Source organism: Drosophila simulans, chromosome 2R (assembly GCF_016746395.2).
Source record: "Drosophila simulans strain w501 chromosome 2R, Prin_Dsim_3.1, whole genome shotgun sequence".
Taxonomy (NCBI): Eukaryota; Metazoa; Arthropoda; class Insecta; order Diptera; family Drosophilidae; genus Drosophila; species Drosophila simulans.
In genome coordinates this window covers 9587957-9615471 of record NC_052521.2, presented here as the reverse complement: position 1 = coordinate 9615471, position 27515 = coordinate 9587957, and the positions used below count along the sequence as shown (strand labels likewise).

The 27515-nt window shown below is 41.3% G+C and overlaps 2 protein-coding genes across 10 annotated transcripts; one reads left to right on the top strand and one right to left on the bottom strand.

Moving 5' to 3' along the window:
• The first annotated feature begins 11 nt into the window (after nt 1–11).
• On the top strand, nt 12–3474 carry LOC6734112 (sodium-dependent nutrient amino acid transporter 1). 2 transcript variants are annotated; one of them, XM_039291924.2, is made up of 7 exons: nt 12–117; nt 1064–1300; nt 1365–1647; nt 1703–1922; nt 1982–2359; nt 2416–3154; nt 3217–3474. In XM_039291924.2, exons 2-7 carry the CDS (start codon nt 1175–1177, stop codon nt 3358–3360), a joined length of 1890 nt encoding a protein of 629 aa, XP_039147858.1. In that variant the 5' UTR covers nt 12–117; nt 1064–1174; the 3' UTR covers nt 3361–3474. The 2 variants fall into 2 exon arrangements, with proteins under 2 accessions (XP_039147858.1, XP_016027125.3); XM_016182269.3 differs by having other exon boundaries at nt 18–117; nt 1191–1300.
• LOC6734111 lies at nt 3377–22968 on the bottom strand. 8 transcript variants are annotated; one of them, XM_039291925.2, is made up of 9 exons: nt 11300–11340; nt 9115–9286; nt 6719–7135; nt 5926–6053; nt 5588–5831; nt 5409–5523; nt 5198–5339; nt 5056–5129; nt 3377–4887 (listed from the first exon to the last, which is right to left on the bottom strand). In XM_039291925.2, the coding sequence occupies exons 1-9, from the start codon at nt 11309–11311 to the stop codon at nt 4689–4691; spliced, it is 1503 nt and encodes a 500-aa protein (XP_039147859.1). In that variant the 5' UTR covers nt 11312–11340; the 3' UTR covers nt 3377–4688. The 8 variants fall into 8 exon arrangements, with proteins under 8 accessions (XP_039147859.1, XP_016027123.1, XP_039147860.1 ...); XM_016167876.3 differs by lacking the exons at nt 9115–9286; nt 11300–11340 and adding an exon at nt 22224–22968; XM_039291926.2 differs by lacking the exons at nt 9115–9286; nt 11300–11340 and adding an exon at nt 22224–22967 and having other exon boundaries at nt 6974–7135.
• Between the last annotated feature and the right edge of the window lie 4547 nt (nt 22969–27515).

Here is a 27515-nt window from a genome sequence, read left to right as displayed (position 1 = left end):
GTGGATTCCGTAGGTTTCCTAGTAGATTATCTGGTACATGTCGGTTAGTCGCATCAAGCAGCTCGTTAAGAACGGTTGGGCTTTCTAGAAGTCCAGATTGTGTGTGTTCCAGAGAAGGTACTCATAAGTTTAATGAATGTGTGGTGCTGGTTGCAGATCAAATAGTGCGTTTTTGAGTGAGATAAAAAGAATAAAATAATGAAATTGGGTCCCACAAACTTTGGCTTTATATGTACCTTGATCCCGGCCAATTGTGATAAGACGGCAGACCGACCACATGTGAAGCACCCAAATCTTCTCAAGAGCTTGTGTCAACATTTTTCGTCTGGCTGTTAGATTTGAATCGAGTTGACGAACCCTGTGTACATTTGGCTCCTAACACTTTGCAGTCGACAGGCATGCGTTCAGATAAGAGATTCTTCTGGCGATTCTTCGGATTCCACAGATATTTGGACATACCTTGGTACCAGAGATGCAGAACCTAGAAGACATGTCAAGTGCTGTGATTTGTGATCGCATTGAACTCTCGATGATTGCAATTTTGCCTATCAGTCAACTGCAGCAAGACTCATAAATTACGTTTTGAGATAGGTATAATTAATTTGTGCAAACAGATTTGTGATTTGTATGGAAGTGGATTAATAACCAGCTGGGTATGATACTTAAGATACTTAATATTTGAACAACAAATGAAGCAAAAAAGAGAGGCCTGGCGTTAAATCGATGACTAGATATATAAATTTATGCAAATTTCTGTCAATGACCGTCATCATAAATAGGGATTAAGTTCGAGTTTCTATTTTCGGGCCAGCTAAACGATCTAGAGCTATAAAATTCAGAGTAAACAAATTCATAAACTAACGAATTAACGAAAGTCACCTGTTGTCAAAGCTTGACATTAGCCTAACGTTGTTGACCAACTAGTTTTTGGCGAACTGGAAATAGCTTAATCGCGTGATTTTGTGAGGAGCCCTTAAGAATAGAGCGTTATGTGGAGTCCACATAACCATGAACTTGTTATACTGATCCACTGATCTATATAAACTGAGCTTTTGTGTTCCAGGCCGTCTTGTGTCTTGTCGCCGTCCATCTGGATGCATTTGAGCTTTTGTGTTGTCTGCTGCCTGCATTTCATTTGTTGCCTTGTACCTCAAATTAGTTGTAAACCTAAAAAATGGATGATGCTGCAGAATACCAGAAGCTCAGGCGAAACATGAAGGTAGCCCAAGGATCGAGTGAAGGACATCCAGGTTCAAATGATGCCATCAGCAGTGTGATCTACAGCGCGGAAGGAGAAGAGGTGACTATACTGGGGGATCCTTGGGCCATAGGGACTCGAATAACAGATCCTGCGTCTTTAATAGCTTACCATAAATTGTGAGGCGGAATCGGAGTCATCCGGCCAGCGAGATCAGTGGAGCAGGGGAGTGGAGTTCCTCTTCTCCTGCATCGCCCTATCCGTTGGCCTTGGCAATGTCTGGCGATTTCCGTTCATTGCTCTGGAGAATGGCGGTGGCGCCTTTCTCATACCCTACGTGATTGTGCTCCTGCTGATTGGCAGACCGGTTTACTATCTGGAGGTCATCATTGGTCAGTTCTCGAGTCGTGGTTGCATCAGGGCCTTTGATATGGCACCTATAATGAGGGGTGAGTTGGATGGACTTCATTCCCAACATGGTTGCAATTTCTTTCTTTCGTTTAGGAATTGCCTATGGTCAGGTGTATTCCACCGCCTTGGCCACCACCTACTACGCCTGCATTATGGCCTTGACCATCAGGTATTTGGTGGCCAGTTTCAGTGAGGTCTTGCCCTGGACATATTGCCTGGTGGAATGGGGCAAAAGTTGCGTGGCCACGGGAGCCACAGCTGCCAATGACTCATCCATTGTGCAGGGAGTTTCCTCCGCCGAGCTGTTTTTCACGTGAGTGTGGATGATCGTTTCAGAATGTAGAATCACTAGTTAACCTACCATGTATACAGGCAAACGGTTCTGAGGGAGCCTGAATCGCTGGACGATAATGGCCTGGGTACTCCCAGTTGGGATCTGGTTTTGTGTCTCCTGGCCACTTGGGTGATCATCGGCACTATTTTGTCAAAGGGCATTCGCAGTTCTGGGAAAGCTTCCTATTTCCTGGCCCTGTTTCCATATGTGATCATGGTCATACTGCTCATTCGGGCGGTCACCTTGCCAGGTGCTTGGCAGGGAATTGTGTACTTCCTAAAACCCCAGTGGTCACAGCTGCTCAATCCGCACGTGTGGTACGCGGCCATCACCCAGATGTTCTTCTCGCTGGCTATCTGCTTCGGAACTTTGGTCATGTACGCCTCCTTCAATGATTTCAACAAGAATGTGCACAAGTAAGTTGAGTAACCTCTTTAGTTTCAGATCACTTTTAAGTGCCACTCCTTTCCAGAGATGTGATAATAATCACCACCATAGATTCGCTTACTTCCATTCTGGCTGGTTGCATCATCTTTGGAATTCTGGGCAACCTGGCCTTTGAGACCAACACCAAGGATATTTCGCAGGTGGTCAAGGGTGGAGCTGGTCTAGCGTTCATCTCCTATCCCGAGGCCATTGCCAAGTTTAAGTACCTGCCCCAACTGTTCGCCGTGCTGTTCTTCTTCATGCTCCTGGTCCTGGGCATAGGATCGAATATTGGAATGGCCTCGGCGGTGGTGAATGTGGTTAAGGATCGATTCACCCATTTGCCGCACTGGCTGCTGGCCGTGGGTGCTTCGATAATTGGATTCCTATGTGGCCTGGTGTACATGACTCCGGGCGGACAGTTCGTACTGAATCTCGTCGACTTTTATGGCTGCACTTTTATAGCCCTGGTCTTGGCCATTGCGGAGTTGTTGGCAGTGGGCTGGATTTACGGCGTGAAGCGCATCTGCAGCGACATTGAGTTCATGCTGAATGTGAAGACCAGCTTCTACTGGCGCATCTGCTGGGCCATTGTGGCACCTGGTCTGATGTTCCTGGTCCTCGTCTACATGCTCTTTAGCTACGAACCTCTGACGTACAGGGGGGTTCAGTATCCTCCGGTCTACTATATGGCTGGCTGGATTATCTGGGGACTGGGTGTGCTGCAGCTGCCCTTCTGGGCTTTTTTCACGATTTACCAGCAGCCAGGAAAGACTTTTGGCAGTGTGAGTAACTGGGTTATATATCTTTGAAAATATAAATACCACCTGTATCTAATGTCCAACAGAAATTCCGAATGGCCATGCAACCCACCGCCAATTGGGGTCCATTGCAGACGCAGAAGTTCGAGGCCTACATACTGCATCGAAAACGCGAGGCGGACTTCAAGAGCCCACGTGGCGGATACTTGTTCGACAATATCTTTGGTTAAAGGACTACTCACTCTATTGTATTTTAGTGTTACGCTTTATTATTAATGCTAAACGCGCCAAACGTTTGTTTGCTCCAAGCTTGCAGCTTAAGATGTGACAAAAAATTTCGAACATTTGGTAATTAATATATATTCTTAGGCTTTAGGCTTAGCATAAGCATTGAGAGTTATCTGTTTTTAGGTTATCTAAATAATTGGATTTGTTTTCGAAAAAGAAGAGCCACAGACCAGTGAATATTCAATGGTAGCTAAATGATATTGTCTTTGACTGGGTGAAATTATGTTCTATGGCTGGGATTATCCCTATTCATTGGTTTTTCATTTTATTTTCTTTGCATTGGCGGCTCTGCTCTGCTTTAGTTTAATTATCACAGCACTTTTTGATTCTGTTGTTATTGTGCAAAATTATATAGTTCTCAAATATGTATAGGCCAGGAATCTGGCGTTTTTGTGTATTCGGAGCAAGTGCCTTAAAAGTTCATCAAACTATTTACAATTGTTATAAATGTATGGCATTATGTACGGTATAAGTCCTAAAGTGTAAGTGGCAAGCTGTAGCCAAGCAATAATTAGTCAATGTTTTGATTGAAAATCGTATTTGGCTTAATCATTTGCTTAGATATATAAAATATGCAATTTTAAACAATTGTTTGATTCAAATTGAGTTTAGATTTGCTTATATCTTTGGCAGATTTCTGTTAGATTTGGGCAAAGTTAGCTATATCCCCCATCCCTCTGATGAAACCCTTTCAATTAAATTCATTCCCCAGCTTGACAATCTTTTAGGTTTTTAATGCTAAGAATTGACTTTTGGTTTGCAGATTTCATAGCCTACATTTCAGCGCAAAATTCAGCGTTCAAATATGTGATTTACTACTATGATATATTGATATATCGGTATACATATATAGTTCCCACTGAATCTCTATTTGTTGTGGCTAAAATGGAAGTTCTTCGCTACCAACTCACACTAGATATGGTCCTATTAATTGGGCTGGCCTCTATATGATTTATAGAAAAATCTAGCACACGATATGAAGTTACCTTGAGTATATTGTCTACTACTTAAGTTAGATGCCTAATCGAGGGTTCACCGGCACATCGACCCCCTGCAATTTCGCAGCGCTGATTTCGCCGACTTTTACTAGAGAGAGTTGAAAAATTTGTATAGGCCTAGTTAATATCGAATTAGAATCACGTAACAGGTGCAGTTTCCTTCACATTGCAGTGTTTGTTTCGCATTGGTTTAGCCATAGCCAACTACTCCATACTCCAGATCCACTATATACAGATACAGATAGAAAAATACGCGACTCCAGCGCTCTGGACTAGAAGGCCTGTATTGGTCGATAGAGTCCGGTGTATCCGCACAGCCGTGCCCGCAGCGCCGGAATCAGGAAGGCGGCCAGCGAGATGTCCTTCAGCAGCTCGGCGCACTCGCAAACCAGCAGATACATCTTGTCGCCCTTCTGCGAGGTGCTCTTGTGCAGGGCGATGCGCCTTAAGCCCGCGGCACGTGGCAGGTACCTGGAATGAGTGGAGCAGCAGTTAGACTTCGGATGAAAGCCACCTGCACTGGTGTAAAGAACATTTATAGATATACAGGGAGAAATCATTGCTTTACAGCATTTGCAATAGTTGCAAGCAAGGACTCCATAAATGTATCTCATAGGCACACAATTTCGTCAAGTGTACCTGTACAACATCCGTGCTCCAGTCCAGTAGAGCCAGTTCTTTTCGAATCGTTCGCCATCGTCGCCCTCGAAAACCTGCGGAATTAAAATTGAATTTTTCATGACGGAACCCAATCCCGCTTGGACTACCACTACAATCCCACCTTGAACACGCTAATAATGTAGCCGGTGGCCGCGGTCTGCGACTTCTTGAAGCTGCCCACCTCGTTGGAGGGCAGCACCAACGGCGGCCGGCAAATGGCAGCCACCTCGCTGTACAGATCCAGTGTGTGGGCGGCAGTGTATCTGGCAATGAATCGAGAAACGAGATTGGCGAATAAATGGGCGATTCGCAGGCCTGATTGGAGCACTCACTTGAGGGCCTTTGGCTCAAACTTGGACAGCGAGGAGACGCGCAGGCCAGCATAGAAGCTGGAAGGATCCGTTTGCAGCGTATTGATCAGGTAGTACGAGATGAAGGGGAACTCAGCTGGGAAAGTTATAATCAATATGAGATGTATCTAGATACGGGTTTGCCTCTACGTTCCACTCACAGCTCTTCTCCATGTTGGCCAGCAGCATTCCGCCCACTGCCGTATTGGCCTGCTGCACTTCAGTCACCAATTCGGCGGCAATGGAGCGCTGTTTGAGCAGCGGATGCGCTAGTGGCGACTCCATCACCGGATCGATAGCCTCCAGGGGACTCATCAAGTGCACCAGAATGCACAGCTTCGGATCGGAGACTTCCAGGACACTTAGAGGGCTTGCGGACTTACCATCGGCACTTAAGGCGGGCAGCTGAAAAAGGAATATTTTAAATATTTAATATCTTTCAAATACGTTGGTTTGGTTTTTAAGTAATCTTTTGAAACATAAGAACTAAAATACTCACAGGAATGCCAGCTGGCAGGAATCGGTCCACACTGTGCACGGGAATGATGAAGCAGTCGCGATCCAGGGTGGCCAATGAGATTGGTTCCGCTCGTGTGACTCCCGAGTTGGCGCCGCCACCAAAGTTCACTGTAACGTACAGTGAGATACCATTAGAATGACCTTCGAAAATGCAGTGGCACAACAGTTAGCCATTTAGTTATAAAAATATTTAAGAAACGTATCAGCTTTCGGCAAGCCTATGATGTTCGATTCAAAGCTTTGCCTTAAGATCCTTGTTTAGGCTGCGATTAATAGGCGATTAGCTGGAGTTAGAGGAGGTCGATACCAAAGCTCTTTTTGTGGTGCATGTGATTCCCCAGAAGCTTTCAGTATTTTCACTAGTTAATCACCAACAATCAGATGTAGAGAACAGGAAACACAAAAAAAGAAATAAAACCGGAAACGGAAACATAAACAAGACAGAACTTGCAACAGACGAATTGAAGTATTTGTAGAGCATCCGGTTTGGAAATCGAAACTCTGTGGGGTTAGCTACGTAAAACGTGCAACAAACGTTAATTGGGGAAACTTTGGGTGGTATTAGGGTGTTTGTTTCTTTTTGGATAGGAGGTGCAACATATAGGGTATTGTTTGAGTGTGTCAGTGTGTTTTATCTTTATGGTTTACGGGGTGACCTGGCTGGCAAATGACATTAGTGTTGATCGAGTTTTGGGCAGCAACAACAACAACTATAGTTGAGATCACATCGGATCAGATCTCAAATATATTTCGATTTCAGGGGGGACTCAAACCTTGCCGCGTGGCTGCAGCTGCGGCCGCTAGCAATGTTGTTGTTGCCGTGGCCACCGTTGCATCAGCGTACCCCAGTGTTGTTGCTGTTGCTGTTGCCAATAGATGTTGCTGCTGCTGCTGCTGCATTTGCTGCTGCAGCTGCTGCTGCAGTTGCTGCTGTAGTTGCTGCTGCATTTGCTGCTGCGTCTGCTGCTGCAGGCGGATCAAACTGTTACTGGCGCTGTTGCCGTTGCTGTTGCTGTTGCACTCCGTACCCGGTCCGCTGCTGCTCCAGCGCATCAGGGAGACGGACGGCCGGCGGTCGACCAGCGGCTGCGGCATGTCCAGCTCGTAGGGCAGGTTGCCGGGCAGGGCCAGCGAGGGGGCGGTGCTCGAGAGCGGGGTGCTCGGGATGCCTGACAGGGCGCTACATCGTTCTGAAAATTGGAGGCTCTCGATACTATATGTTATATGCACACAAAGAACACAAAACACACACACAGCAAACAACACTGAACAACAGAACAACTGGAAACCTGAAAAACGGGGCGGGGGAAATGAGGGTGTGTTTGGTGAAATCATAATCTGTGTTTCGGTTGCTGGATATGACGGCCTTGTTACATTTGTGAATTCGAGAAGGGACGAAAGCGGCTTAAAGGATACTCTTGCAATATTTGAAGTTACTCCGTTTATCCCCATATAAAATTAAGGATAAGCTTCATATTTTATATTACACTTCGAATAATGTATTTTATATTTATTTATAAGAGGAAATTCTTAAATATTGTACTAGTGTCTTGTACTTGTGTAAATTAAAGGCTTTTAAAAGTTTGACTTCCTAACTTTGAAATTTTTAGTGGTTCTTGAATGTAACTGGAGTTCAAACCCAACATTTATAAAATGTTCCAAGGATATTGCATGTCCTTCCCGTTTACTTTAAAATTTGAGTTCCTACACGCTTCCTGATTTAGTTAACAGTGTGCTCCAGAACTTGACACATTCTTCGGTTTCGTGGGTTAGTAGGCTATGCTGCCAAAACGAATGCTGCCAAAAACTCCTTAGACCTTGAGTTTTGGCCTAAATTCAAGGTCATTGCCAAGTGGGGGATGGGTGTGCAGATATTGTTAAGGGGCCGAAATCAAATGGTAACTTACATACGCTTGCTTCCGCTTTCTGTGCGAGCTCTGTGCCCCAAAGCCAAGCCAACTGGAAAGTGCAAGATTAGCTGTTGCTGGCACTCACACACTCACCTCTCCACACACACTACCACACACAAAGTTGCACAAATCACGAATGCAACTAAGTTCCATTAACAAATTAACACCTGCTCACGGTTAGTAATGCATGGAATATTTAGCAAGAAATAGCATTCAAAATGAATCACCATTTAGTTTCCTTTTTCCCAATCAATTCAAATTCTCTAATATTTTATATTTTATAATCCAATAAAAAACAATTTAAATTAAAAAAAAGTCTACTATCTAGTGATCAAAACTTAATATTTTATTTTGAATTTTGGGATCTTGAAGCTCTTTATATGTTATAAATAAAAAGTTATCATATAATCACTTCTAAATCACAAATTTTTTTTATTGATTATTTAATAGTCTGTTAAGCTTGCCGTACTATCAAATGAAACTCAATAAGGCACTTTTTCCCACCATTCAATTAGGCTTACACTCAGTCTCACGTTTTATAAATAATAAACGAAGAACCCTGCTAAACTGACCCCCAATTAGGTGGCCATAATAAATGGTCCCACCTGTCAGGTGGCCGTTTGTAAAATTGATGAAAACATTTCAATTGAATGCCCTGCAATGGCTGGAATGCAAATGTCTGGTTAATGGAGCACAAGTAACTGAGGACCAGGCTCAAGCGACTACAAAGGACCAAAGTAATCGGGTGGGACAGGGACGGAGCCAGTGGGCCGCCAGGGGAGGGAGTGAGACGGAAGGTGAGCCGTGTTTGTGAATGATTGAAATGGGTATGCTAGGTTTAAATGCAGACACTAAGCAATCGAAAGAGTGAACAAGGGCGTCTAAATTAAATATCATGAACAAAACTGGTTAAGCCTTTTTGGTGTATTTTAGAACAAGATTTTACTAGAAAGATAATAAACTTTTTCTTGTAATAAGAAATATAGAAATATAGCACAAATAGTTTGTACACAATTAAAAAAAAGTTTTGTTCTTAATTTATTTTTAATTTCAAATATCTGATATAAATATCAGTTTTGAAAATATTGAACCATTATATAAGCTTTTGTTTTTTCATGTATTTTTTAAACTTAATATATATTGTAATAGACAATATACGCTGTTCACTCTCTCGATGGTCTACTGTACTCGCAATGGCGTTGTTGTTGCTATTGCTGCTGCTGCTGTGCTTGCGTTTGGCAAGGCAAACGACAATTTACCTTCGCCCACATCGTAGCCGGGTCGGTTGGGCGAGAAGAAGAGATGGGTCCTGTAGTGGATCTCCTCCGGCTGCTGGACGAGTCCCATGTCCCGGGAGCGCTTCGTCCTGTTCGCCTTCGACTGCAGCTTTCCGCCGCCGCCGCCCGTTTTGCTGGCCCCCTCGCGGAAATTCTTGCGAAACATTAAATTCATCGTGAGTTCGGTGGCTCAAATGCGTCTGGTGGGGTGAACTTGTTGATGATGTTCGGTGGGTGTGTTGGTTGGTGGGTGGTTGGTGGTTGCTGGGCTGCTGTTGGTGGTTTTCAGTGGGTTCTCCTAATTGCTGACCACTCGGGATGGGTTGTGTTTGTCTGTGTGCGTGTGCCGCGCGCTTTGTTATCTGATTTGTCGTTACTGGATTTTCATTTGAATAACTTTCGCCGAGCGACGTTTTTGTTTGCCCACTTATTTGGGGCAGTATTAAATTTAATTTCTGTTTTAGAGGTCGAGCAATTTGTTTGCATTTACCAAGGTCGCACAGCCAGAATGAAGAGATAGTTAATTATTTGTTATTGCTTTCCGCGCTCGTCATTTAAGTGTATTTGTGTACTGACTAGATTATTTATTTAATTTTATATTATATAGTTTTCTTTGCTATTATAATTAGGTTGTGAGTTGCGATATTATCCATCTTTAAACAATTTATTTCCCCTTATTTTAGCCACCTCGCCATAGTGTTGGCTTTCTAACTCGGCTCGCACACGCGAATTCGCACTTAGCCACTTGAGTTCGTTGACTTGTACATTTGGCCAACGAAAAGGCAGCAAGTCCTTTTTCGAAGCTAAGTGAACGTACACAAGTGCCCTTACATGGGTGTGTGTGTGTAAGTGGCAACGGCAAGCGGAAATTGCCAGTTTCCGGCTCAAAATTACTTAGCCCAACCGAACTGAACCGAACTCACTTGCAGGATACGCGAACTTGGGCTCAAGTTAGCCTACAACACGTAAGAAGCGCAAAAAATACAAAAAAAAGGCGAAATAAATGCGAAATGCTCGGCAATTACTACTGTGTGTTTGTGCGAGTTTAATTAGTTCAAGACACGGCGCAATTAGTTTTATGGTCGCTTATTGATCGCCTTGGTGCGATAAATTTAGACAGCTGTTCGCTGGAACAGCGTAGGGGCGTGGCAGGACGCGTGGGCGGGCAGAAATTGAAAAGTGCTTAGCCAACAATGGGCTGTGGCCATTTATAAACAGCCTGCTGGCTTAAATGAAGCATTAAAAAAGGGAAAGCTCAACGGAAATTTCAGAACAGTCAGCAAAGTAAAATTAAGCGTAAAATTAATTGAAATCTATGGCAGCTTGCATTTATTGAATAATAATAATAAAAACTGCAGCATTGGATTTTTTATAATTAAAAGAATAATGAAGTCTCTTTACAAAGTCTTGGTCAACTTGCAACACTTCGCCAAATGATAAGACTATTAAGTTCAAGGCAAATAAACAAGCCATTCAAAATATTGCTCATACGCCCTGTGGTGCCGCTGGTTAAACTGCCAAAGGGCATTACTTGGGCATAATACGTTTCGCAGTCACTTGGGCATTGCCTTTGGCAGTCGATTTCCTCCACGATGATGATACCCCAGCTAAATCCATTAACCAAGTCAACCATCAACTCAAGCGAAAACCAAACGATGAGCCACAAAGAATGGGATCGTAAACATTTTACACCATTTTCAAGTGGCTTGCCCAACTATGAGTATAATTAATTCGCTTTACGAGCTCGGCTACACCAATAATGTCCATCATTAAATGAGGGCCACATATCACAAGCAAGAGGCCAAAGCCAAGTGTGAGAGGTAATAACCCAGCCGAGAAGAAAATTGTGCGGAATTTTCTGGCCAAAAATAAACAAGCTAATGACACACAAATTTTGCGTTCTGTGCTTTTGCCAAAATACAAATCGAGCAAGAGGTAGAGCCACGAAATTTATAAAATTAGATTTTCATTTCGGGGGGGCTAAAATGCGCGTGCTGTGTTTTTGGTTTCTTTGTGTTTTTGTGCACTAGGTCATGGGATTAACGGCCCTTGACCTTGGCTACAATTTAACCCCACAGCTGCATTGTGTTTGTGTGCATATATCTGTGCTCAATTATTTTCATGAATGATTGCGTATCGTGCAGGATCTGCGTATAGCCATACATACATATAGATACATGAGGCCGGTTATTTAGAGATAAACAAGCTACAAGCTGAAATGGTAAATTAGTTCATTATTGATTCGAAGTTATATCTTATTCATCGCTTTTCTATAAACTTAAAAAAAAGCCACTGTATCTAAAATTAGCCTTTTGCTTTTACACTTTTTAATTACACTCAGTTATTTGCAGAATTTTTGTCACTTTATAGATAGTATTAAGCGATAAGCACTTGACTCGCTTGTGTTTTTGCTCCAAATGGGCATTTATCAAGATATATATTTTATGTATATGACTTTATATTTTGCATTTTTATTTGGCCCACATTCGCGGCTCTTGGCCGACTCACCAACCAGTTTCGACTGGTTTCAGTTGGCCAGAAGCGATTAACACGGACGCACACAGGACACAGTGACACCTTTGTTGTTTCGTAGCGAATTTGTATTTGCTCGGGGCGTATGCGTAATATTTTAATTAGTTTAATTTCTCGTTCGATTGCCTAAAGCGCGACACTTATTTATGAGTCATCCATCTCGTTCAATAAATAGAGCGATTGATAGACCTTATCGCCCATTAATGCTTTTCCAATATACACACGCTCTTTTCGGTGAACCGCAGGGTAAATGAAAACCATACGAAATATGAAAACGTTTTGCCTGCGACGCGACAAGAAATCAACTGGCACTTGGAGAGCTTTTCCGCTTTTCCGCCGACGCGACTGCTGACAAGGCGCTGTGGTCGATGTCAGATCGCTCATCGTTCGCTGGGCGAGCATTTTTCATTAACTTTCTGTTCTTATGAACTTATGAAATTTTACAGCCAAGAGACATCGCAGCACTGCGAAAAGCTCCTGTTCGTCACTTGTTGCGTATACGCCGTGTGGGACGGACTTTCAACGGACGCTCGTATGCTATGCTTTTTGTTGTTTATTAATCAAATATTTATTGCATTGTTTATATATATTTCATGTGTGGGAATACGCTTTTATGTCCTCACGGCTCGACCAATTAATGACAAGTGAAAATGAAATCGAAAATGCTTCGGAAGCAGGAAAAAAAAACACAGCAAAAACGTAAAGCTGCCCACAAATGAAAATCCACAGACTGAGTGCTCACTTCTATGGGCCTTCCCATTAAAATGCAGAAGTTGGCGGGCATATTAGTTTATAGTTTAAGAGAATTAAACAATTGATATTAAATTTTAGTGGCCTGAAGCAAAGGAAGAAAATGAGGTACCCCTTTAAACTTTAAACAACTAAGTTACTAAGTCAGTTAGTTAGTCACTTCTCTTAGAAAGGGGTATGTATTGTTCCCATCCATAATTGGCCAGCTTTGTGTTCTGTAGCTTTTTGTTTCTCTTTTTATACCTTTCATGGCTCCTGTTCACCGTTGAGTTCTTTGTATTGGTGTGTTTTTTTTTTTGTGCTGCGTGTTCTGTGCTCCGCTCGAGTTTTTATTGATTATGTGTTGTTCCTTTTCCCGGAATTTCCCCCACTGCCTCAAAGTTTCTCTCAGGGAAAAGTTTTTCTTTGGCATCCGGAAGTCATTTGCTTTTTGCTGCTCGTCCTGTGGCTTCAGCCTAATTGGTCGCTCATAACTTGCTGATTGTATAGGGTATATATCCATTCTTTACGGTACTTAGTTGATTTTCCGGCAGCTTGGTCTTTGATATATAATCAAAGTTTACCACAAGCCTCTGCAAAGTGATTTTGACATTTTCCGAATGACTATAATTAATTTGAAGGATATTTTGGACACTTCTGTTACCACGCTCAGCTTGGACCTTGAAAATAATCCTTGAATATTTATATCTTGTTTTAGACTTATGTCTACAGCAAAGTGAACCATAAATTTGGTTGGTATTTCTTGTGCAGCTGGCCAAATCCCCAGTTCAGGTGCATCCGTATTTGAAAGGCTTTCATTTTTGTGGCTTTAACTGGCAGGAGGACTCGAGGGAGCCGCTGTGATTTACATGTGTCTAAGCCGCCTCCATTTCCTATTTCCCAGCTCCCAGGACCCCGGTCACCGCAGTTGTCATGCAGTGGGGCCTGCCTATGTGAGATGACCCTGCCACAGACCAAAACTGTCTAAGCCCCAACCTCCACTTCCCTTCACTTCTCCCCTGCCTGCATGCAACATTACTGCATTTTGGACTGCGGCAAACAAACACGCAACTTGCCACTAAGTGCTCGGCAAAAACAAAGTTAATCAGCCAAAGAAATGCAGTATAAACCGCAATCGTGCACTCAGAGAAATGGGGTTTATCTACTGCTGTAACATTGTGGTCAATGAAAATGTATTTACCTATATATTTGCTCCCGTTTTTAAGGATCATTTGCGGTTTTGTTTTGCCTCTTGTTTGATGACCACATAGATAATTTTCCGTGGACTTGATTTAGTGTTTTATTAAATAGCGAGCGAAACGAACATGTTGTCCTATTGCCACGTACTTAAACCTGTGATCCAAATGAATTTCCACGCTTCATAAATTTAAATGAATTCCGTTTTCATGGCCCACTTGAGGTGAAAGTGTCTCCATCATCCACCCATTGTGCATCTTTAGTTGGCTTTTAAGTTGCCCGTTATGAGCTGCTTAACGTGTGCATAAATTTGCTGTTATATATATATATATATATCTCCCAGCCTTTTAGTTTCATTTGGCAGTGCGTTTAAGCTGGTCGTAACTTCCACCGTTCTGTTCTTGATTTTCCCCAGGAAGTTGGTGCTTGGCACGTAATTGTGTCTAGCTATTTTCCCCAAACGAAAATTCCCCCGGCACTTCGACTCTAATTTAGTTTGTAGTAGTGGGCTAAGTTTGCTTAACCAGGCAAATGTTATCTTAATTGTTAGTTATACGGCATGGCTTTCTGATTCACCCCACATTTAAATGGAAATGGAAGCGCTGCGTCTAATTTATGACATTCGTTTAGACAATGTCTAGTTTGGTTATTAAATCTGCCAGCGATGACAGTCACAACATGACTCCACCCATGTTTACTGGGTGTCAGGGGGTGTGCTCGAAGTGCTGGTCATTAGTACAGATGGATGGGCATATTAATAGAGGAATGTGATTTATGTTATGCATTGCATGTCACTTTATCTTTACACTTTATGATAAAGAACTTCTAAGTAGATATTTCTGTGCATATATAATAATATATTTACGTGCTGTTAAATTAAACAACCAATATTCTTTATACCCTATATTATTTAAGGGTGCTGTGTGTATTTAATGAATGAAACTTTCAATTTACAGAACGATTCGTCCTTCAGGCGCTTTTTAAGGTCAAGAAGGTGTCTAAACACCTACAGCACTCGAAAACCTCCACAATTTATTTTGTGACTAACAATCACATGACAACTTCTTCAAAAATTCCGACTCCACTACGAACAGCCAGCCATCATGTGTCCGAGCTGTCAGTCCAGATAAATGATAAAAACAGACTTTGGCTTCGGTTTTGATTTTGATAAGGGGTCCGTCAGTTTGCAGATAGCCGATTGATGGGCAGGGAAACTAGGAGCTATTGACGGTGGATGGGGACGCTGGACTAGTGCCCATCTATCAGGCAGTAAATACCAATCGAATCCCTGGGTATCCCCGATGTCAGCTGCCGGCTTACTTTGCCCCATTTACGGTATGGAATTTAAAATTCCATTAACACCAGTCACCACAAAAAAATTTGGAATAGCATCGGGAAAATGGCTGGCAAATTGCAAGTAAATCTGTGTCAGCATTTTGCCTCTGCCTGCATCAGTTTCAATTTTCGCAGCTGCTTTCGTCACTTTATGGCCAACATCAAAGGGGCACAGGGGCAAGGGGCGGGGGGAAATGCCCTGCACAAAAGGCAGAGCATAAATAACGACGTCATACCATTTCCGAGCACATAAAATTGAAAAATGCTGTGCAAATTACGTGTAAATACCAAGAGGCAGCCGAAACCAGCAGCGAAATCGCAATGAAAATGCGCGTAAATGTTGTGGCCGGAAACTGTTTGTTCATCTGCGCCTGTGTGTGTGTATGTGTGAGTTTCCTCCCGGTTTGTCTGTGTGTGTGTGTGTGAGTGCGAGTGTGTGCGTGCTGGCGATATCTGTGTGCAGAAGATGAAGAAGAAGGAGGAGGAGAAGGAGGAGGAGAAGGAGGAGCACAAACTGCAGTGAAGTTTATGGCGACACTTGCTGATTATTCTCCCATTTGAACAAGCGGCAAACTTTTATGGTAAACAAGTTTTGTACTATTAGTTATTTATGGTTATAAAAATGTACAGACGGATACAATTGTACAATCAATGTACAACAGATGCACACAGCTTGTTGAGAAGCACTTAAGCCACGCAAACTGATAAAGATACTTTTAAACAGCATGTCAATGGAAAATATCTCAAAAATTTCAAGATATCTTATGTTATATATCTGTTTGTTTTAAAAAAGAATAAATATTAAAATAAAATATGAGCCATCAGTTCTTACAAAAATGTAATCGTCTAATCAAAGGTGAAATGTAAATGTCTAAATAATTTATGAGCTTAAGTTAAAACTGAGAAATACCTAAGATCTATTTAATAGTAATCATATTTGCCAGAAATATGTAAGATTACTAATTATAGTTTCAATTGAATGAATTATACCAATAAAAATTATATTCTTTGCCAATCTAATACCAATTACTCGAAGCACTGACTGTAAAATCTAAATGCTATCCCATTAAAAAAAAAAGAACACTCATACATCATTCATAATTCACATTGACCGCACATCCTTTGGCGAATTTTCCCATCATTAGGCCAGGATATTTGCCATTTGCATAGGATTTGGCCACAATAAAGTGGCTCGCATATGCAATTATGCCGCACACACATGGCAATTGTGGCATACAACATTCTACACACTGGCAGGAGCCAAAATGCTGATGTATAAATAATTCCCTACCATTATGCGGGAATGCTGACACAAGTGGCCATAACCTTCCATAACAAACAGTCGGCCATATACATAGTATGTACTATACTACACATTCTCGATGCCCAAACGTTGGCCAAGATTGGCCAAGAGCACGCACAAAATGCGATTTTCACAAATTATACGAAATCGGTTTGCACTTAGAGGCAAATGGGGGGGTTAAACCGAATATATTTCCCAGTTAATGTGCCACTCACTCATATAGTCGCATTTCAGTGGCTCCGGGGGGCATTCGTTGAGCTTCTTGAGCCAGTGCATCAGGTTGGCCAATTTGTTGCGCTTCGGATGCGTTCTTTCGCAATCGAGAACGGTTGGCTCAAAGTCCATATTTAGCTGGAATTTGTTCATCTCCCAGGCTTTTTGCACTGCCTTCTGACACATACTGCACTTCGACGCGAACTCTGAAGAGAAACTGAACCACAGACACCTTAGCCGTCACCTTTTTGGCCTCACGTACTTGCAAAAATAGACCATAAATTAGCCTTAAAATAGCATTTGGTCTAAAGCCTTTTTCGGCCATAATCGCTGATATGAGACTATGAGACTTTGAGACTTGTCACTCAGTTTTACTCTGTCCCTTTCATTGTTGTGTGACAAAATGAAATCCCAAACTAATTTTTACTGTCATTATTCATACGCAGCGCTGAAATCAAAAGAAAAGACCCTGAAAACAAGGGAGTGAGTGGATATTTATGTGGCTGCCGTTGACACATCTTTTGGGCCACGAAAAATTACAGCCCCCCCTACCAACAATACAAAATCAAAAATTGAGAAATTTATTATGCAAAAATGTTGGCGGCTGAACGAAATGCTCTGTTGTGGATGACACCATAAATCAACAACCATCATTCATTGGCTTATAAAAATGTATTTACTGCTAAATTAAATTTAGCTTGCTGTTAAAAAATAAATCTTTCAAAAAGTTACAGTCCATTTTGATAAATGTGGATAAATAAATGAAAGTTTTAAGAACTTAAAATGATAAAAATATTAATGGAAGATATAGTGAAGTATCAATTTTATAATTTGCATATTAAAGCTATTAATAAATATAGCCAACTTAATTTGAATAATCGTTCTCAGTCTCCACTTTTTCTATCAATTTTATACCCACACTCGTTTCATCTTTTTTTGCTTATAAGCCATATTTTATATGTAAAATATGGCCTTGACTGTGGACTGTGTGTGGTTCTTTCCAGTTGGCCAACTACTGCTAATTATGGCCATTATTTGTGCGCTTGTTTTTTCAAATTTGTCAATTTCCGCAGTAATTTGCGACTAATTTTTTACTGGCCAAACAAATTGGTGGCCAGGAAAGCCGCAAAATGCAATTAGATGCGAGTAGAGAAAGTGGAGCAGGATATGGATGTGGTTTCTGATTGTTATGATTGGGGTTTGAGTGTCCAAGCGATGTCCTTTATCGATTTCTTGGGCTATTGAAATGAATATGAATCTTTCTGGTGAAGTATTTATTTGCTCGAGATTGACTGAAAAGACCATTAATCTCGCCTAACGGCCGAAACAAATCAATTATTCCCACAAGAACTGAACTCTGTCCTTTTGAAGACGAACTAATACCGCTGTCCTTCGTCCTTGGCCAGGCTCATTAGAATGGCTTATCACCAGCACAGTGATGAATGTCGAAACTTTGTGCGAAAAACCAACAAATTGTGAGACACCAATTCCGGATGGAACTGGGGATGCAGAGCGCCGCCCTCAGCGATTTTTCATCCTAAAAGCTTCGCATTCATCACCAATATGCCTGCAGTATACTAGTGTACACATATCCTTCTGTATATCCTTGTGCTAGTCCATGCAACTTGAAAACTCAATTTTGTTTCGGCTCGCCTTGCATCTATATTGCATTTGCATGCCGTAGAGTAGAGAAAAGCATAAATAATTAATTAAATTAGAAGCAATGGTGAGGGGGGAAGGAAGCCTGATCCTGGCTTAGGGACTTTCCCAGGCAACTAAGAAAGTTGTTCGGCTTATTTTCGCATGACACAATTTCAAGACATTTTCCGGCTTGGCTCAAAACTCATTGAAGCCCGTAAGTTTTTGGGTTACTCGGTAAAAGGGAAAATATCTTGGGCCAAACTGCAGAGCTTAATTCCTACACTGAACAAAATGTATTCGTAAGTTATTTTATAAAACTACAAAAGTCTAACTACATTCGTTATGATTTTAAGTTAAACAGTGCCTTTTTTATATCTATTCTATCTGTATACATTTTTTTTATTAAAGTTTAAGTTTTCCCGCTGCTTGAAATATACATCTATGTATTTAATGTTACTTACATATTTATTTATCTAGGATATTCACTGTTTTTTTATGCACCCCAAAGTCCGACCTTTATTTACGTGACTTTCAATTGAAAATGGAACACAGAAGGAGGGAAGTAAATTTCTGCCAGGAGGAGAACCATTCCTTGGCATTCATTTCATTTGCTCCGTCCTTCATCATTCTTCCACCGAGAGGAACAGCCATTGGGGGCGTGGCCAGCACATAAATTCCACGTGAGCGTGTGGTGCAGTAGGTCCTCGCCGGAATCCGCCATCGTAAATGCAGACATTCGGTGGCTGGATGGCTAAAAAAGGGTTTTATGGAGTCCTTAGCCGGGCTCCGCGAAATGCCGCGCCATATGCATTAACGATTTTTATTGCTAGAATGAACGTACTTATATCAAAAGAATATCCAGCATACTCCTTTATGGGCTTCTTGCTTTCCGTATAAATCAGAGCGTGAAGAATAAGGTTTGCAAAGTGGATTTAGGAGAAAAACGAGAGATGTTGGTTAAGCTACTTAAGTGCCTAATATGGCATGACATCGAGGAAGAAAAAGTGCCTAAGAGAAATATACTTATATAATGGTAGATATTAATGGCTATGCACATAAACTAATCTTTGAAAGCAGAGATACACATTCTCTAAAATTACAAGTTTTAAACTATCTTACTTTGACATTTTTGCTAGCTTTAAGTTTACAAATTTTGTCAATTTTCAATTTAAGAACATTTTAACTTAAGAAAGCCATATAAATTGATTTTCAACTATTTTGAATGGGTACTTTATAGCTAAGTGCACCACAAATAAATCTTTATAACACAAGCATCCTGCTTGTTGAACTTATATTTAAGTTTACATTTGATTCATGGAAGAGCTTACGATTGCTCTTATTCCATCTGATCCCCAAATCCCCTTCGCATTTGGCTGCCGGCCACCGAACACAATTTATCCCCCATTGAGATTTAATCCAACTTGCCATCAAATACGAATGACAGCAGCCTTTGGCTGCCCAGCTGTATTTATACTAGAAACATCTAGGACACATATATACATATATCCTTTTCTCCGGAATCAGCTGTAATGAGCTCGACCTTAGCCCTGCTTTGGGCCGTGTCTTTTGCTTGTCAGTGACAATCGCTGCCAAAAGATTCAATTCAACTCCTGACCTCTGCTGTAAGAGTCCAAGGCTAAGACGATGCTGGCCAAGAAATCGAGAGGAATAAAAAGGGTTATCAACTGCGGGAGTTGGCCAGAGAAACAGCTGCAGTAGCCGCACACAGTTGCACAAATTACCACGCGAATGTTGGCAGAGTCATAAATTTTGATAAATGAAGTGGTCTGCCATGTCGCCAGCTACTTATCAGCGTTGTCATTGTCCAGGTGGCTCCTGTCCACGTCCTTTTGGCCACCGCACACCCACCACCAAATGATTCCGGCGTTTGGCAGGCTTCCAATGACTGTTGCTCGGCTCGGAAAATACCCTGAACGGCGGGTAGGTGGGCATTTAAATGGATTTTCGTATATTGAAATAGCTCGAGGGGATTTGCCTTCGGTGGTTGATTGTCCACTGGATTTCTTTGCTTCTGTTTGGCTTTTCAATTTACTGTTTTGTTAGCTTTTCGCAATTTCGCATTGTTATGCGGTTCTATTTGTACTCCTATTTCGCTGCCAACGCCACATGTATTTTTTCTGCATTTTTTTGCGGCTCCGCAAATGCTGCTCATGCATATGCAACAGCTCCTGGAAAACGCTGCATAAATCATACGCAGTGTTGTCCGTCGAGAGAGCGAAGCGGTTGCTGTTGCCTACTTTGCGGGAGAAGGACGTTCATATTGACTTTTTCTAGCCGGCTGGGCAAATATTAATTAACCATCCTGGTTGAGAGGAGAGGTCTCCTATTAAATTCCAGCCACAGACCCGTTCAGTGGGTCAGATTAACGACATGTATCCATCCGCATCCGTATCTATATGTATGTACGTATCCGTATCCATGTATCGCTCGTCTCAAGTCTTGTACTTTGTGGGTCACTTTGAGCATAATTATAATTACGAGCAAGTGTGCTTACAACATTTTCCAGTTTGCTGCAGTTGCTCGTTGCCCGTTTTTGTTATAGTTGTGGGCCAAACTGGGTGCTCTGCTTTCCTTGCCGGGCGATGGGACCATAAATTTTAAATTAAGTTGCAGTGCCGTTGGCGGATTTCATTGTCGTTGCTTTTCCAGTACGCCGATGTTTCTGTTCTCGGCTTTGCATTGCTTTATTTGCAATATGTACGTGTACGGCTGCGTTGACAGCTGCAAATTCTGAAAACTGCAGTTCGCCTAATTGTGAGCGATGGGAATGGGATATTTACTGTCACTACATTATCTCACATTATCAAGATAAATAGCAACGTGTTCAGATCGCTTAAATCGCTCACACAGCTACAGGGCATACAAATCAAACTAATTTTATTATTCGCCAAACTTTTGATTGTATTTCACGTGTCAGCTGCAGTGGAAATAAAACTAAAACTTGTTGGTTTAAAGCTAACTATTTGGCAGTTAAAATGATTGTAAGAGCATTGTATAAAATATAATGACTCAATACAAAAGGTATAGTATAGTATATATATCAACATTTAAGAATTAAAGGTTAGGTATGTGATAATATGCCTCATTTTTATATAGTTTTATAAGTAAGCTTATTATTTTACTATTACTAGAAAAATTAGTATTTATCAAGAAAGCATTTGTTGCTTAAAATCTGAAATATATTTTTCGCAAAGTATAATGTTTTCCTGTTTCGATTAAAAGTCCCATAACTTCGTTGCATTCTATTTCGGTTGCATGCAAATCTAATTCTGCGATCTGCAATAGAAATTCCCAAGTTTGCTTTCAACTTTCCTCTGTATCGCGTTGTTTGCAATCAGCGCTGACAAATTGCCAATCGATTTGATGCGCCAGACATCAGCGTCGGCCTCTGTCATCCATTTCCCCCGCTCCGCTGCCAGTTTTTCCCAGCGCTTCTTTAAAATCGAAAAATTTCTGTTTGCGTTTTGATGATTGCCGAAGACAATGAAATGACAATCAAAGTCACGTGCCGCCCAACGCCAGCTGCAAAAAAAAAAACAAAAAACTGGCATGCAAATTTGTGCGAAGAAGGAAAATGAATCGAAGGGAATGGGACGATCGTTGAGAAGGGTGAACCATCCAAGGTGAAAATAAGTATCATTCGAGTATGATTCGTTTTGATTGCCAGGGACAAATGCTTCGATTGCCAGTCCTCTTGTTGAATTCTGAATTCAGAAACCTGCGGAACAACTAGAACAATTACATGCCAACATTGTGTCTCCACACGCTCATTAGCCCACAAATGCCAAGTGCTTGAATAAGACATTTTCCCAGGCCGCTGCACTTGTTCTTAGCCAATATAGGCTTAACCCTCTAATAACCCACCTTAAATAACTTCTTTAATCTCAATGAAATTCGTAGTTAAAGAAGCAAATACTCTCTATTTATATATTATATCAATTCCTTGAATTGAAGCCCGAAACATTTTGCTGGCGCCACGAAAACTTCATGGGTTGTGCAACTCTTTAAAGTTTCATAACATAGAAAGCCGAACAAAGGCTGAATAGAAATGCATCCGACCTTGGTGGCTAGAGGGTTAAGCAGATTGCCCCAATCGTGTGACCCAAGGACCTAGACTCACCTTTTGTGCCGGGTCCATTGGCCGTTTGCAGCGAGGACATCGGGATGGCCAGGCAGTTGCGCGGCGGCGGCGGAACGGCGAGCGCCAGATCCTGCGGCGGTTCGGAGCGCGGACACGGCGTATACGCAATCTTGCTGCCACGTCCTGGCGTTGGACTAACGCGAGCATGCCGCCCCCCCGTCACCGCTCCCCCGCTGCCCCGTTCGCTCATCTCTGCTGCGTTTCACTCTACTGGAAAACTAAATGCATTTTCTTTTTTTGTCGTCTGGCAGGCACTTCCGCTGCTGCTGGCGCTGGTGCACCTGCAGCCTTGGTTGCTGGTTTGTTGGCTTGCTGCTTTTCCGGGGCTTAGGGCATCTCTCGTTATCCGGCGATTGTGCGTCAATATCCAGGCAGGCACTTTATGCTAATGCTAATGCACGGATTGCAAATGTCTCGGGGTTATGCTGGCTTCAATTCCCCCTACCTAACCCCCGCACACCACGGCTAGTGCATTCAATTGGCTCTCGGGCGGGCGACCGTGAGCAAGGCTAAGGATGCGGCAAGGACACGCAGGCGACGACGACAACGAATCGAAACTTTAGGCAGTCCACACAGAACTTCACGTGCCACTGCAGCAGCAGCAGCAGCAGTCGGAATCAGAGTCACACGAGCAACAACCACAGGCGAGTTATCGGAAAAGCGCGACCACGCGACTTGCACTGTTCGATGTCCTGCTGTCGACTGAGCGGAAAAGTGGAAAATGTGGCGAGTGGCAGGAGGAAAGCGACAGCTTCTCGTGCGGGCAAGCATAAAAATAACACGATGCTAAAGTGCCGACGACACAGCAGCAGCAGCTGTAGCAGTGGCGGTGGCAGTGGAAACAGCAGCAGCTACAACGACAAAGGCCGAAGCGCAGCGAAATCAAAACAAACAAAATCGTTGGATTCAACGCGGCATATGCCAGACCTCGTGCTCGGCCCACAAGAGCCCTCTCGGCAAAACAAGCAACCCAAAAACCAAAACCCATCACCCTTCTCCTACCACAGACTTCTACTTTCTCTCTGCGGGAGCATCTTCAATGTCGCTGGTTGCATTGAGCGAGCTTTCCACTTCCTGATGGAGTAAAGCTCACTAGCTGTAGCTTTTTTCATTCACAAAAATATGTGCGAAGAGTGTTGCCAGATCGTTGAAACATTATACCAGGGCCTACCAGGCGTATGAGCGATATTTTTCGGGGAGAGTTGCCAAGGACTACGGGGCGTATTAGTAATTTTTCAGGGAATGCAATTGTAAGCAGTATTCTATTTAAATAACGATCTGGATCAATATGCTTATTAAAATAAATAAAAAAAATAAAAAACCTTCCGTGTTGATATATGTAAGTAATGTTTTTTCAAATTGATTTTCGTAATTATTCAGCTAATTACTTTTAATATCTCTTCCTTTACAATGAACATCGAGCACAGATGTAAAAAGCCATACATTTTACTTCAAAAAGTGCTAAAACAATCAGCCCATCAAAAAGCTTAAAGCACACTAAGGACAACTGTAAAATGGATACAAAATCCTAAAGCTTTTCAACAAATATACAGAAACCTTTAAATTCTAACGTTTTACTACAATAAACTGGTTTTTGAATTCAAATGAATATATTATTTATACCAATAACTTACCACCATTCCGTTATGTAACTTAGACTTAAGCAACACATTTAAAGCGAAAATAAATAACCCACACCATTTAAATTGTATATTCTGCTTTTGTCTTTATTTAGTTTTTTTTCCTGTTAAGTAGAATAGAATTATTAAAATGTTTTTTTTTTATATTCGTTTCCTTTTTGTCTGGTTTTTGCTTCCGATTACACAGATTTACGTTAATGGAATTGGTATTGCATTTCGCATTTGCATTTGCTGCGCAGATTGGTTTGGGTAGTGGTGATACCCTATAATACTTGTCACCTTGCCCACCGGATTGTTCTATTTAATCATGTCTCAAGGTTGGTTGGTATAATCAGTTTTACAGTTTGCCTCTTGGAAATTCATACTCGTTTAGATTAATTACAATTTATAGCTTAGAAGTTACAGTTCGTTTATATAGAGTCAGTTGTTGTCCTGCGGATGAAATTTAGTTACTGGTTTTGATTAGGTGATCTTGCATTGCTACAGTTTATGCCTGCTGCCGCACAGTTGCACTCCCATTGTGGTAGGTAAAGCTTTGGATATTTCGTATTTTGATATATAATGTTTAACATTTTGCTTGCTTAAACTTAGAACATTTTGGTATATATCTCAAATTTAAATCGATGTCTCGGAGCGCTGTAGCTGCTATGTTTGTTCATCTTTTCGAATAGTGCCTCTTAATCGCAGTCCACAACAAATATGTTTTGCAAAAAACTCGGAAATTGTGTTCAGTGTATGTGTGGTGTCTGAGTATGGGTGTACTGATAGATAAAAATACATGCATACTTTTGGGCTGTCAAGGAAAATGGAACTTGAAATAAAAAATCTATACAACTTATTTTCCGATACAAATTCATTACAAATCAGATAAAAAACAAAGTTCCAGCTTCAACTATCACTTAGCTGTATACATTGATTTATTTTCTAGGCGCAATAAATCTAATAAATATGAGTATAGCCTCTAATATCCGTATGTACTGTATACCATTAATAAATTGAGTTCGTTCAAGGCCTACATTTGCATTTGACGCATTTAATCTATGACAAGACTAACATCCATAGTATTTGAAAATATATTTGTGATTATTCGTGGAAATCGGTTAATCTCATAGACATTCAGTGCGGTTCCGAATCAAAACGAGGAAACTGGGTGCAGGAACGGGCCTTCTACTTGCCTGGCTTAAAGGTACACTGGTTATGGTATATGGTAGGTATACTGGACATCAAGAATAACTTGCACACTCGCTATACATATAATCCTAGGCTTTCTTCATTGCGATGAAATCTCTTAATAGGTGGTTTTAGTGCATACATTCAATGTATAACTTGTTAAATTCTTATCGGCATACAGTGGGGCAATATATCTCCCGGATCGTGGAGCTTCCGCTTGCAGTTCCTGGTGTCCTTGGCTGGCCGCAGTCCAACCATTGGGATCGGATTGGATCGACATCCTTGGCAATCCGACGGCTGTACTTAATCTATAAATCAACTTGACTCGTGGAGCTCATGGATCCAAGATCCATTAGAGTGGATAGCATATCCTTGGGGGCCGAATCGGACCAATACTAAGCGGGGGTCATGATTGATCGGTGTGTCTGTGAGAATGTAAGCCAATCCAGGATATTTTTGCGTGAAAAGAAAACGACAATTTTGGTTTTTTTGTTCGAGGTTTTTAAAATGTTTGTGTATTTTTTCAAAGAAATTTCTGTATGTTCTTGTTTGTTTCGCTTGTTGATGCTCATAGTTTTTCTTCATCGGTTTTTGCAATTTTTACAATATTCGTAAATATAACTTGTATATAGCTTTATTCATATATATTTATATATATTTGTTTGCATATATATGTAGATAGAGGCGCGAGTTCTTTGTTTGGTTTCTTTTTGCCTGTCAAAATATTGTAATTTGCTAAACACTTTTAGCATATTTTAACAAGTTTGCTTCTGTTTCGGTTACTTTGCTTTCCATTTCTTTGACTGCCTTCTATGCAAACGAAGATAAATATTTATGCAAGTTTTGATTTGGAAATCGAGAATCTGTGTGAATCCGGCCTCCAATGCCACAACTGACGCACTTCAGCAACCAATTTGAATTGGAAATGCTCCATCATTTGACATTTTTTTTTTATTTGAAACGGGGAAAATTCGGAGTGCCTACATTCCTGGAAAAGTGACCGTTCAAAAAGTTTACATATTCATTTAGATTCGACTGTTTTTTTATGATGGGATTAGAAAAATTCGTCTGTGTCAATTGATTAGAGTTAAATTTTCATTTCTTTAAAACATTGCACAAATTTCGCTACAAAATGTTCTCTTCTTTTTGTTTTGTTTGTTAAAAAAAGTTATAGAAAAGTGTTGTTTTTTTTGGTTGATTTTTCAATTTTTTTTTTTATCGTTAGCGCAAATGGTGTTTTGTTCAAATTTTGTCGTTGCCCTTCAGAGCTTTCCCTCCAAAGTCAAGCAAAAACAAAGGAATTCTGCCGTGGAAAACACGCAGGGTTGCCTTGGTGTTCCTGCCTTGTCAAGTTATACTCACAGTTGTTTTTAATTTTTTTTTTTTTTGCAGTGGAGAAGAGTTAGAGTTAGCATGGGAAAGATCGGAGATGGCGTGAGGTGTGGGTGGGTTCGGATGGGACTGGATGGTGTATGGATAGATCGGTTAGAAGACAGCACGACATCACGACACGTTCGTTACAGTTGAGAAAAGGAAACAGGGTTTTCGATATGAAATTAAATTAAAACCAAGTATCGAGTGCGTTTCAGTTAGCATTGCTCGCGCAGACTTTCATTTCACTATCAGTTAGTTATCAGTTGGTAGTTGGCTAACGTTAACTAGGCAGCAGTGGACACAGAGGAAGAGATAGTTGGTTAGACAGATAGATAGACAAGCTGACAGATAGTTAGATTGGTTAGTCGGGTGGTGTGGTAAAGGCAGAGCGGATGGGTTAAAGCTAGCGGTTGCTGTGGTGCCAGGAATTGCAGTTGCAGTTGTTGCTCTAACTTCAACTTACACCATTAGGTTCGTATATTCATAGTTAATTTTAGTTACGCTTAGCTAGCCTTCTCGCTTTTGTCTAAACTTTGCTTTGGTTTTCGTCTTGAATCCACGCGTGATTTGCTTACACTTAAGACAATTGTCTTTGCATTTAGCTAGTTTAATTCATATGTATAATTTATTTATAAATATATATATACGTTAATATATATAACTGTTCCGATGCTGAACCGTCGATTCTCCACATCGTCTCCTGCTGTCAAGAGTCGTCGTCTTCCTTCGCGGGAGCCTTCTGCGTTGGTCCTGCTGCTCCTCCATACTTCGTCCTTTTCCTTCTTATATATGTGTGTGTTTGATGAAATCTTCGCCTTGCTTCTTCGTCCAGCTCTTCCTCCGCTTCGTCTCGCGTATAAATATTTAATTTTATATTTCTTTATAATAAAATTATATTACTTTAGACTTGGTTTTCCTTTTGCATTAAGTACATTAGGTATTTATATGTATATATATATAGAGTTCCTTCATATTTATATTTGTAATAATAATATTCGGTTTACTGCTTGCTTTTCTTTGCTGCCGCTTAAGTACTAGAGAAATGTGTTGCTGTTGTGTTTTTGTGGCGTTTGCATTGTTCAATGTT

What these genes read in the sequence shown, in the direction of transcription:
- LOC6734112 (XM_039291924.2), top strand. Translation starts at nt 1,175, where the DNA reads ATGGATGATGCTGCAGAATACCAGAAGCTCAGGCGAAACATGAAGGTA. An exon ending in ACAGCGCGGAAGGAGAAGAG is followed by an intron (nt 1,301 to 1,364) that starts GTGACTATACTG and finishes CGTCTTTAATAG; the next exon opens with CTTACCATAAATTGTGAGGC. An exon ending in TATGGCACCTATAATGAGGG is followed by an intron (nt 1,648 to 1,702) that starts GTGAGTTGGATG and finishes TCTTTCGTTTAG; the next exon opens with GAATTGCCTATGGTCAGGTG.
- LOC6734111 (XM_016167876.3), bottom strand. Translation starts at nt 22,434, where the DNA reads ATGAGCGAACGGGGCAGCGGGGGAGCGGTGACGGGGGGGCGGCATGCT. An exon ending in TCCTGCCAGCTGGCATTCCT is followed by an intron (nt 5,832 to 5,925) that starts GTGAGTATTTTA and finishes TTCCTTTTTCAG; the next exon opens with CTGCCCGCCTTAAGTGCCGA. An exon ending in ACATTATTAGCGTGTTCAAG is followed by an intron (nt 5,130 to 5,197) that starts GTGGGATTGTAG and finishes TTAATTCCGCAG; the next exon opens with GTTTTCGAGGGCGACGATGG.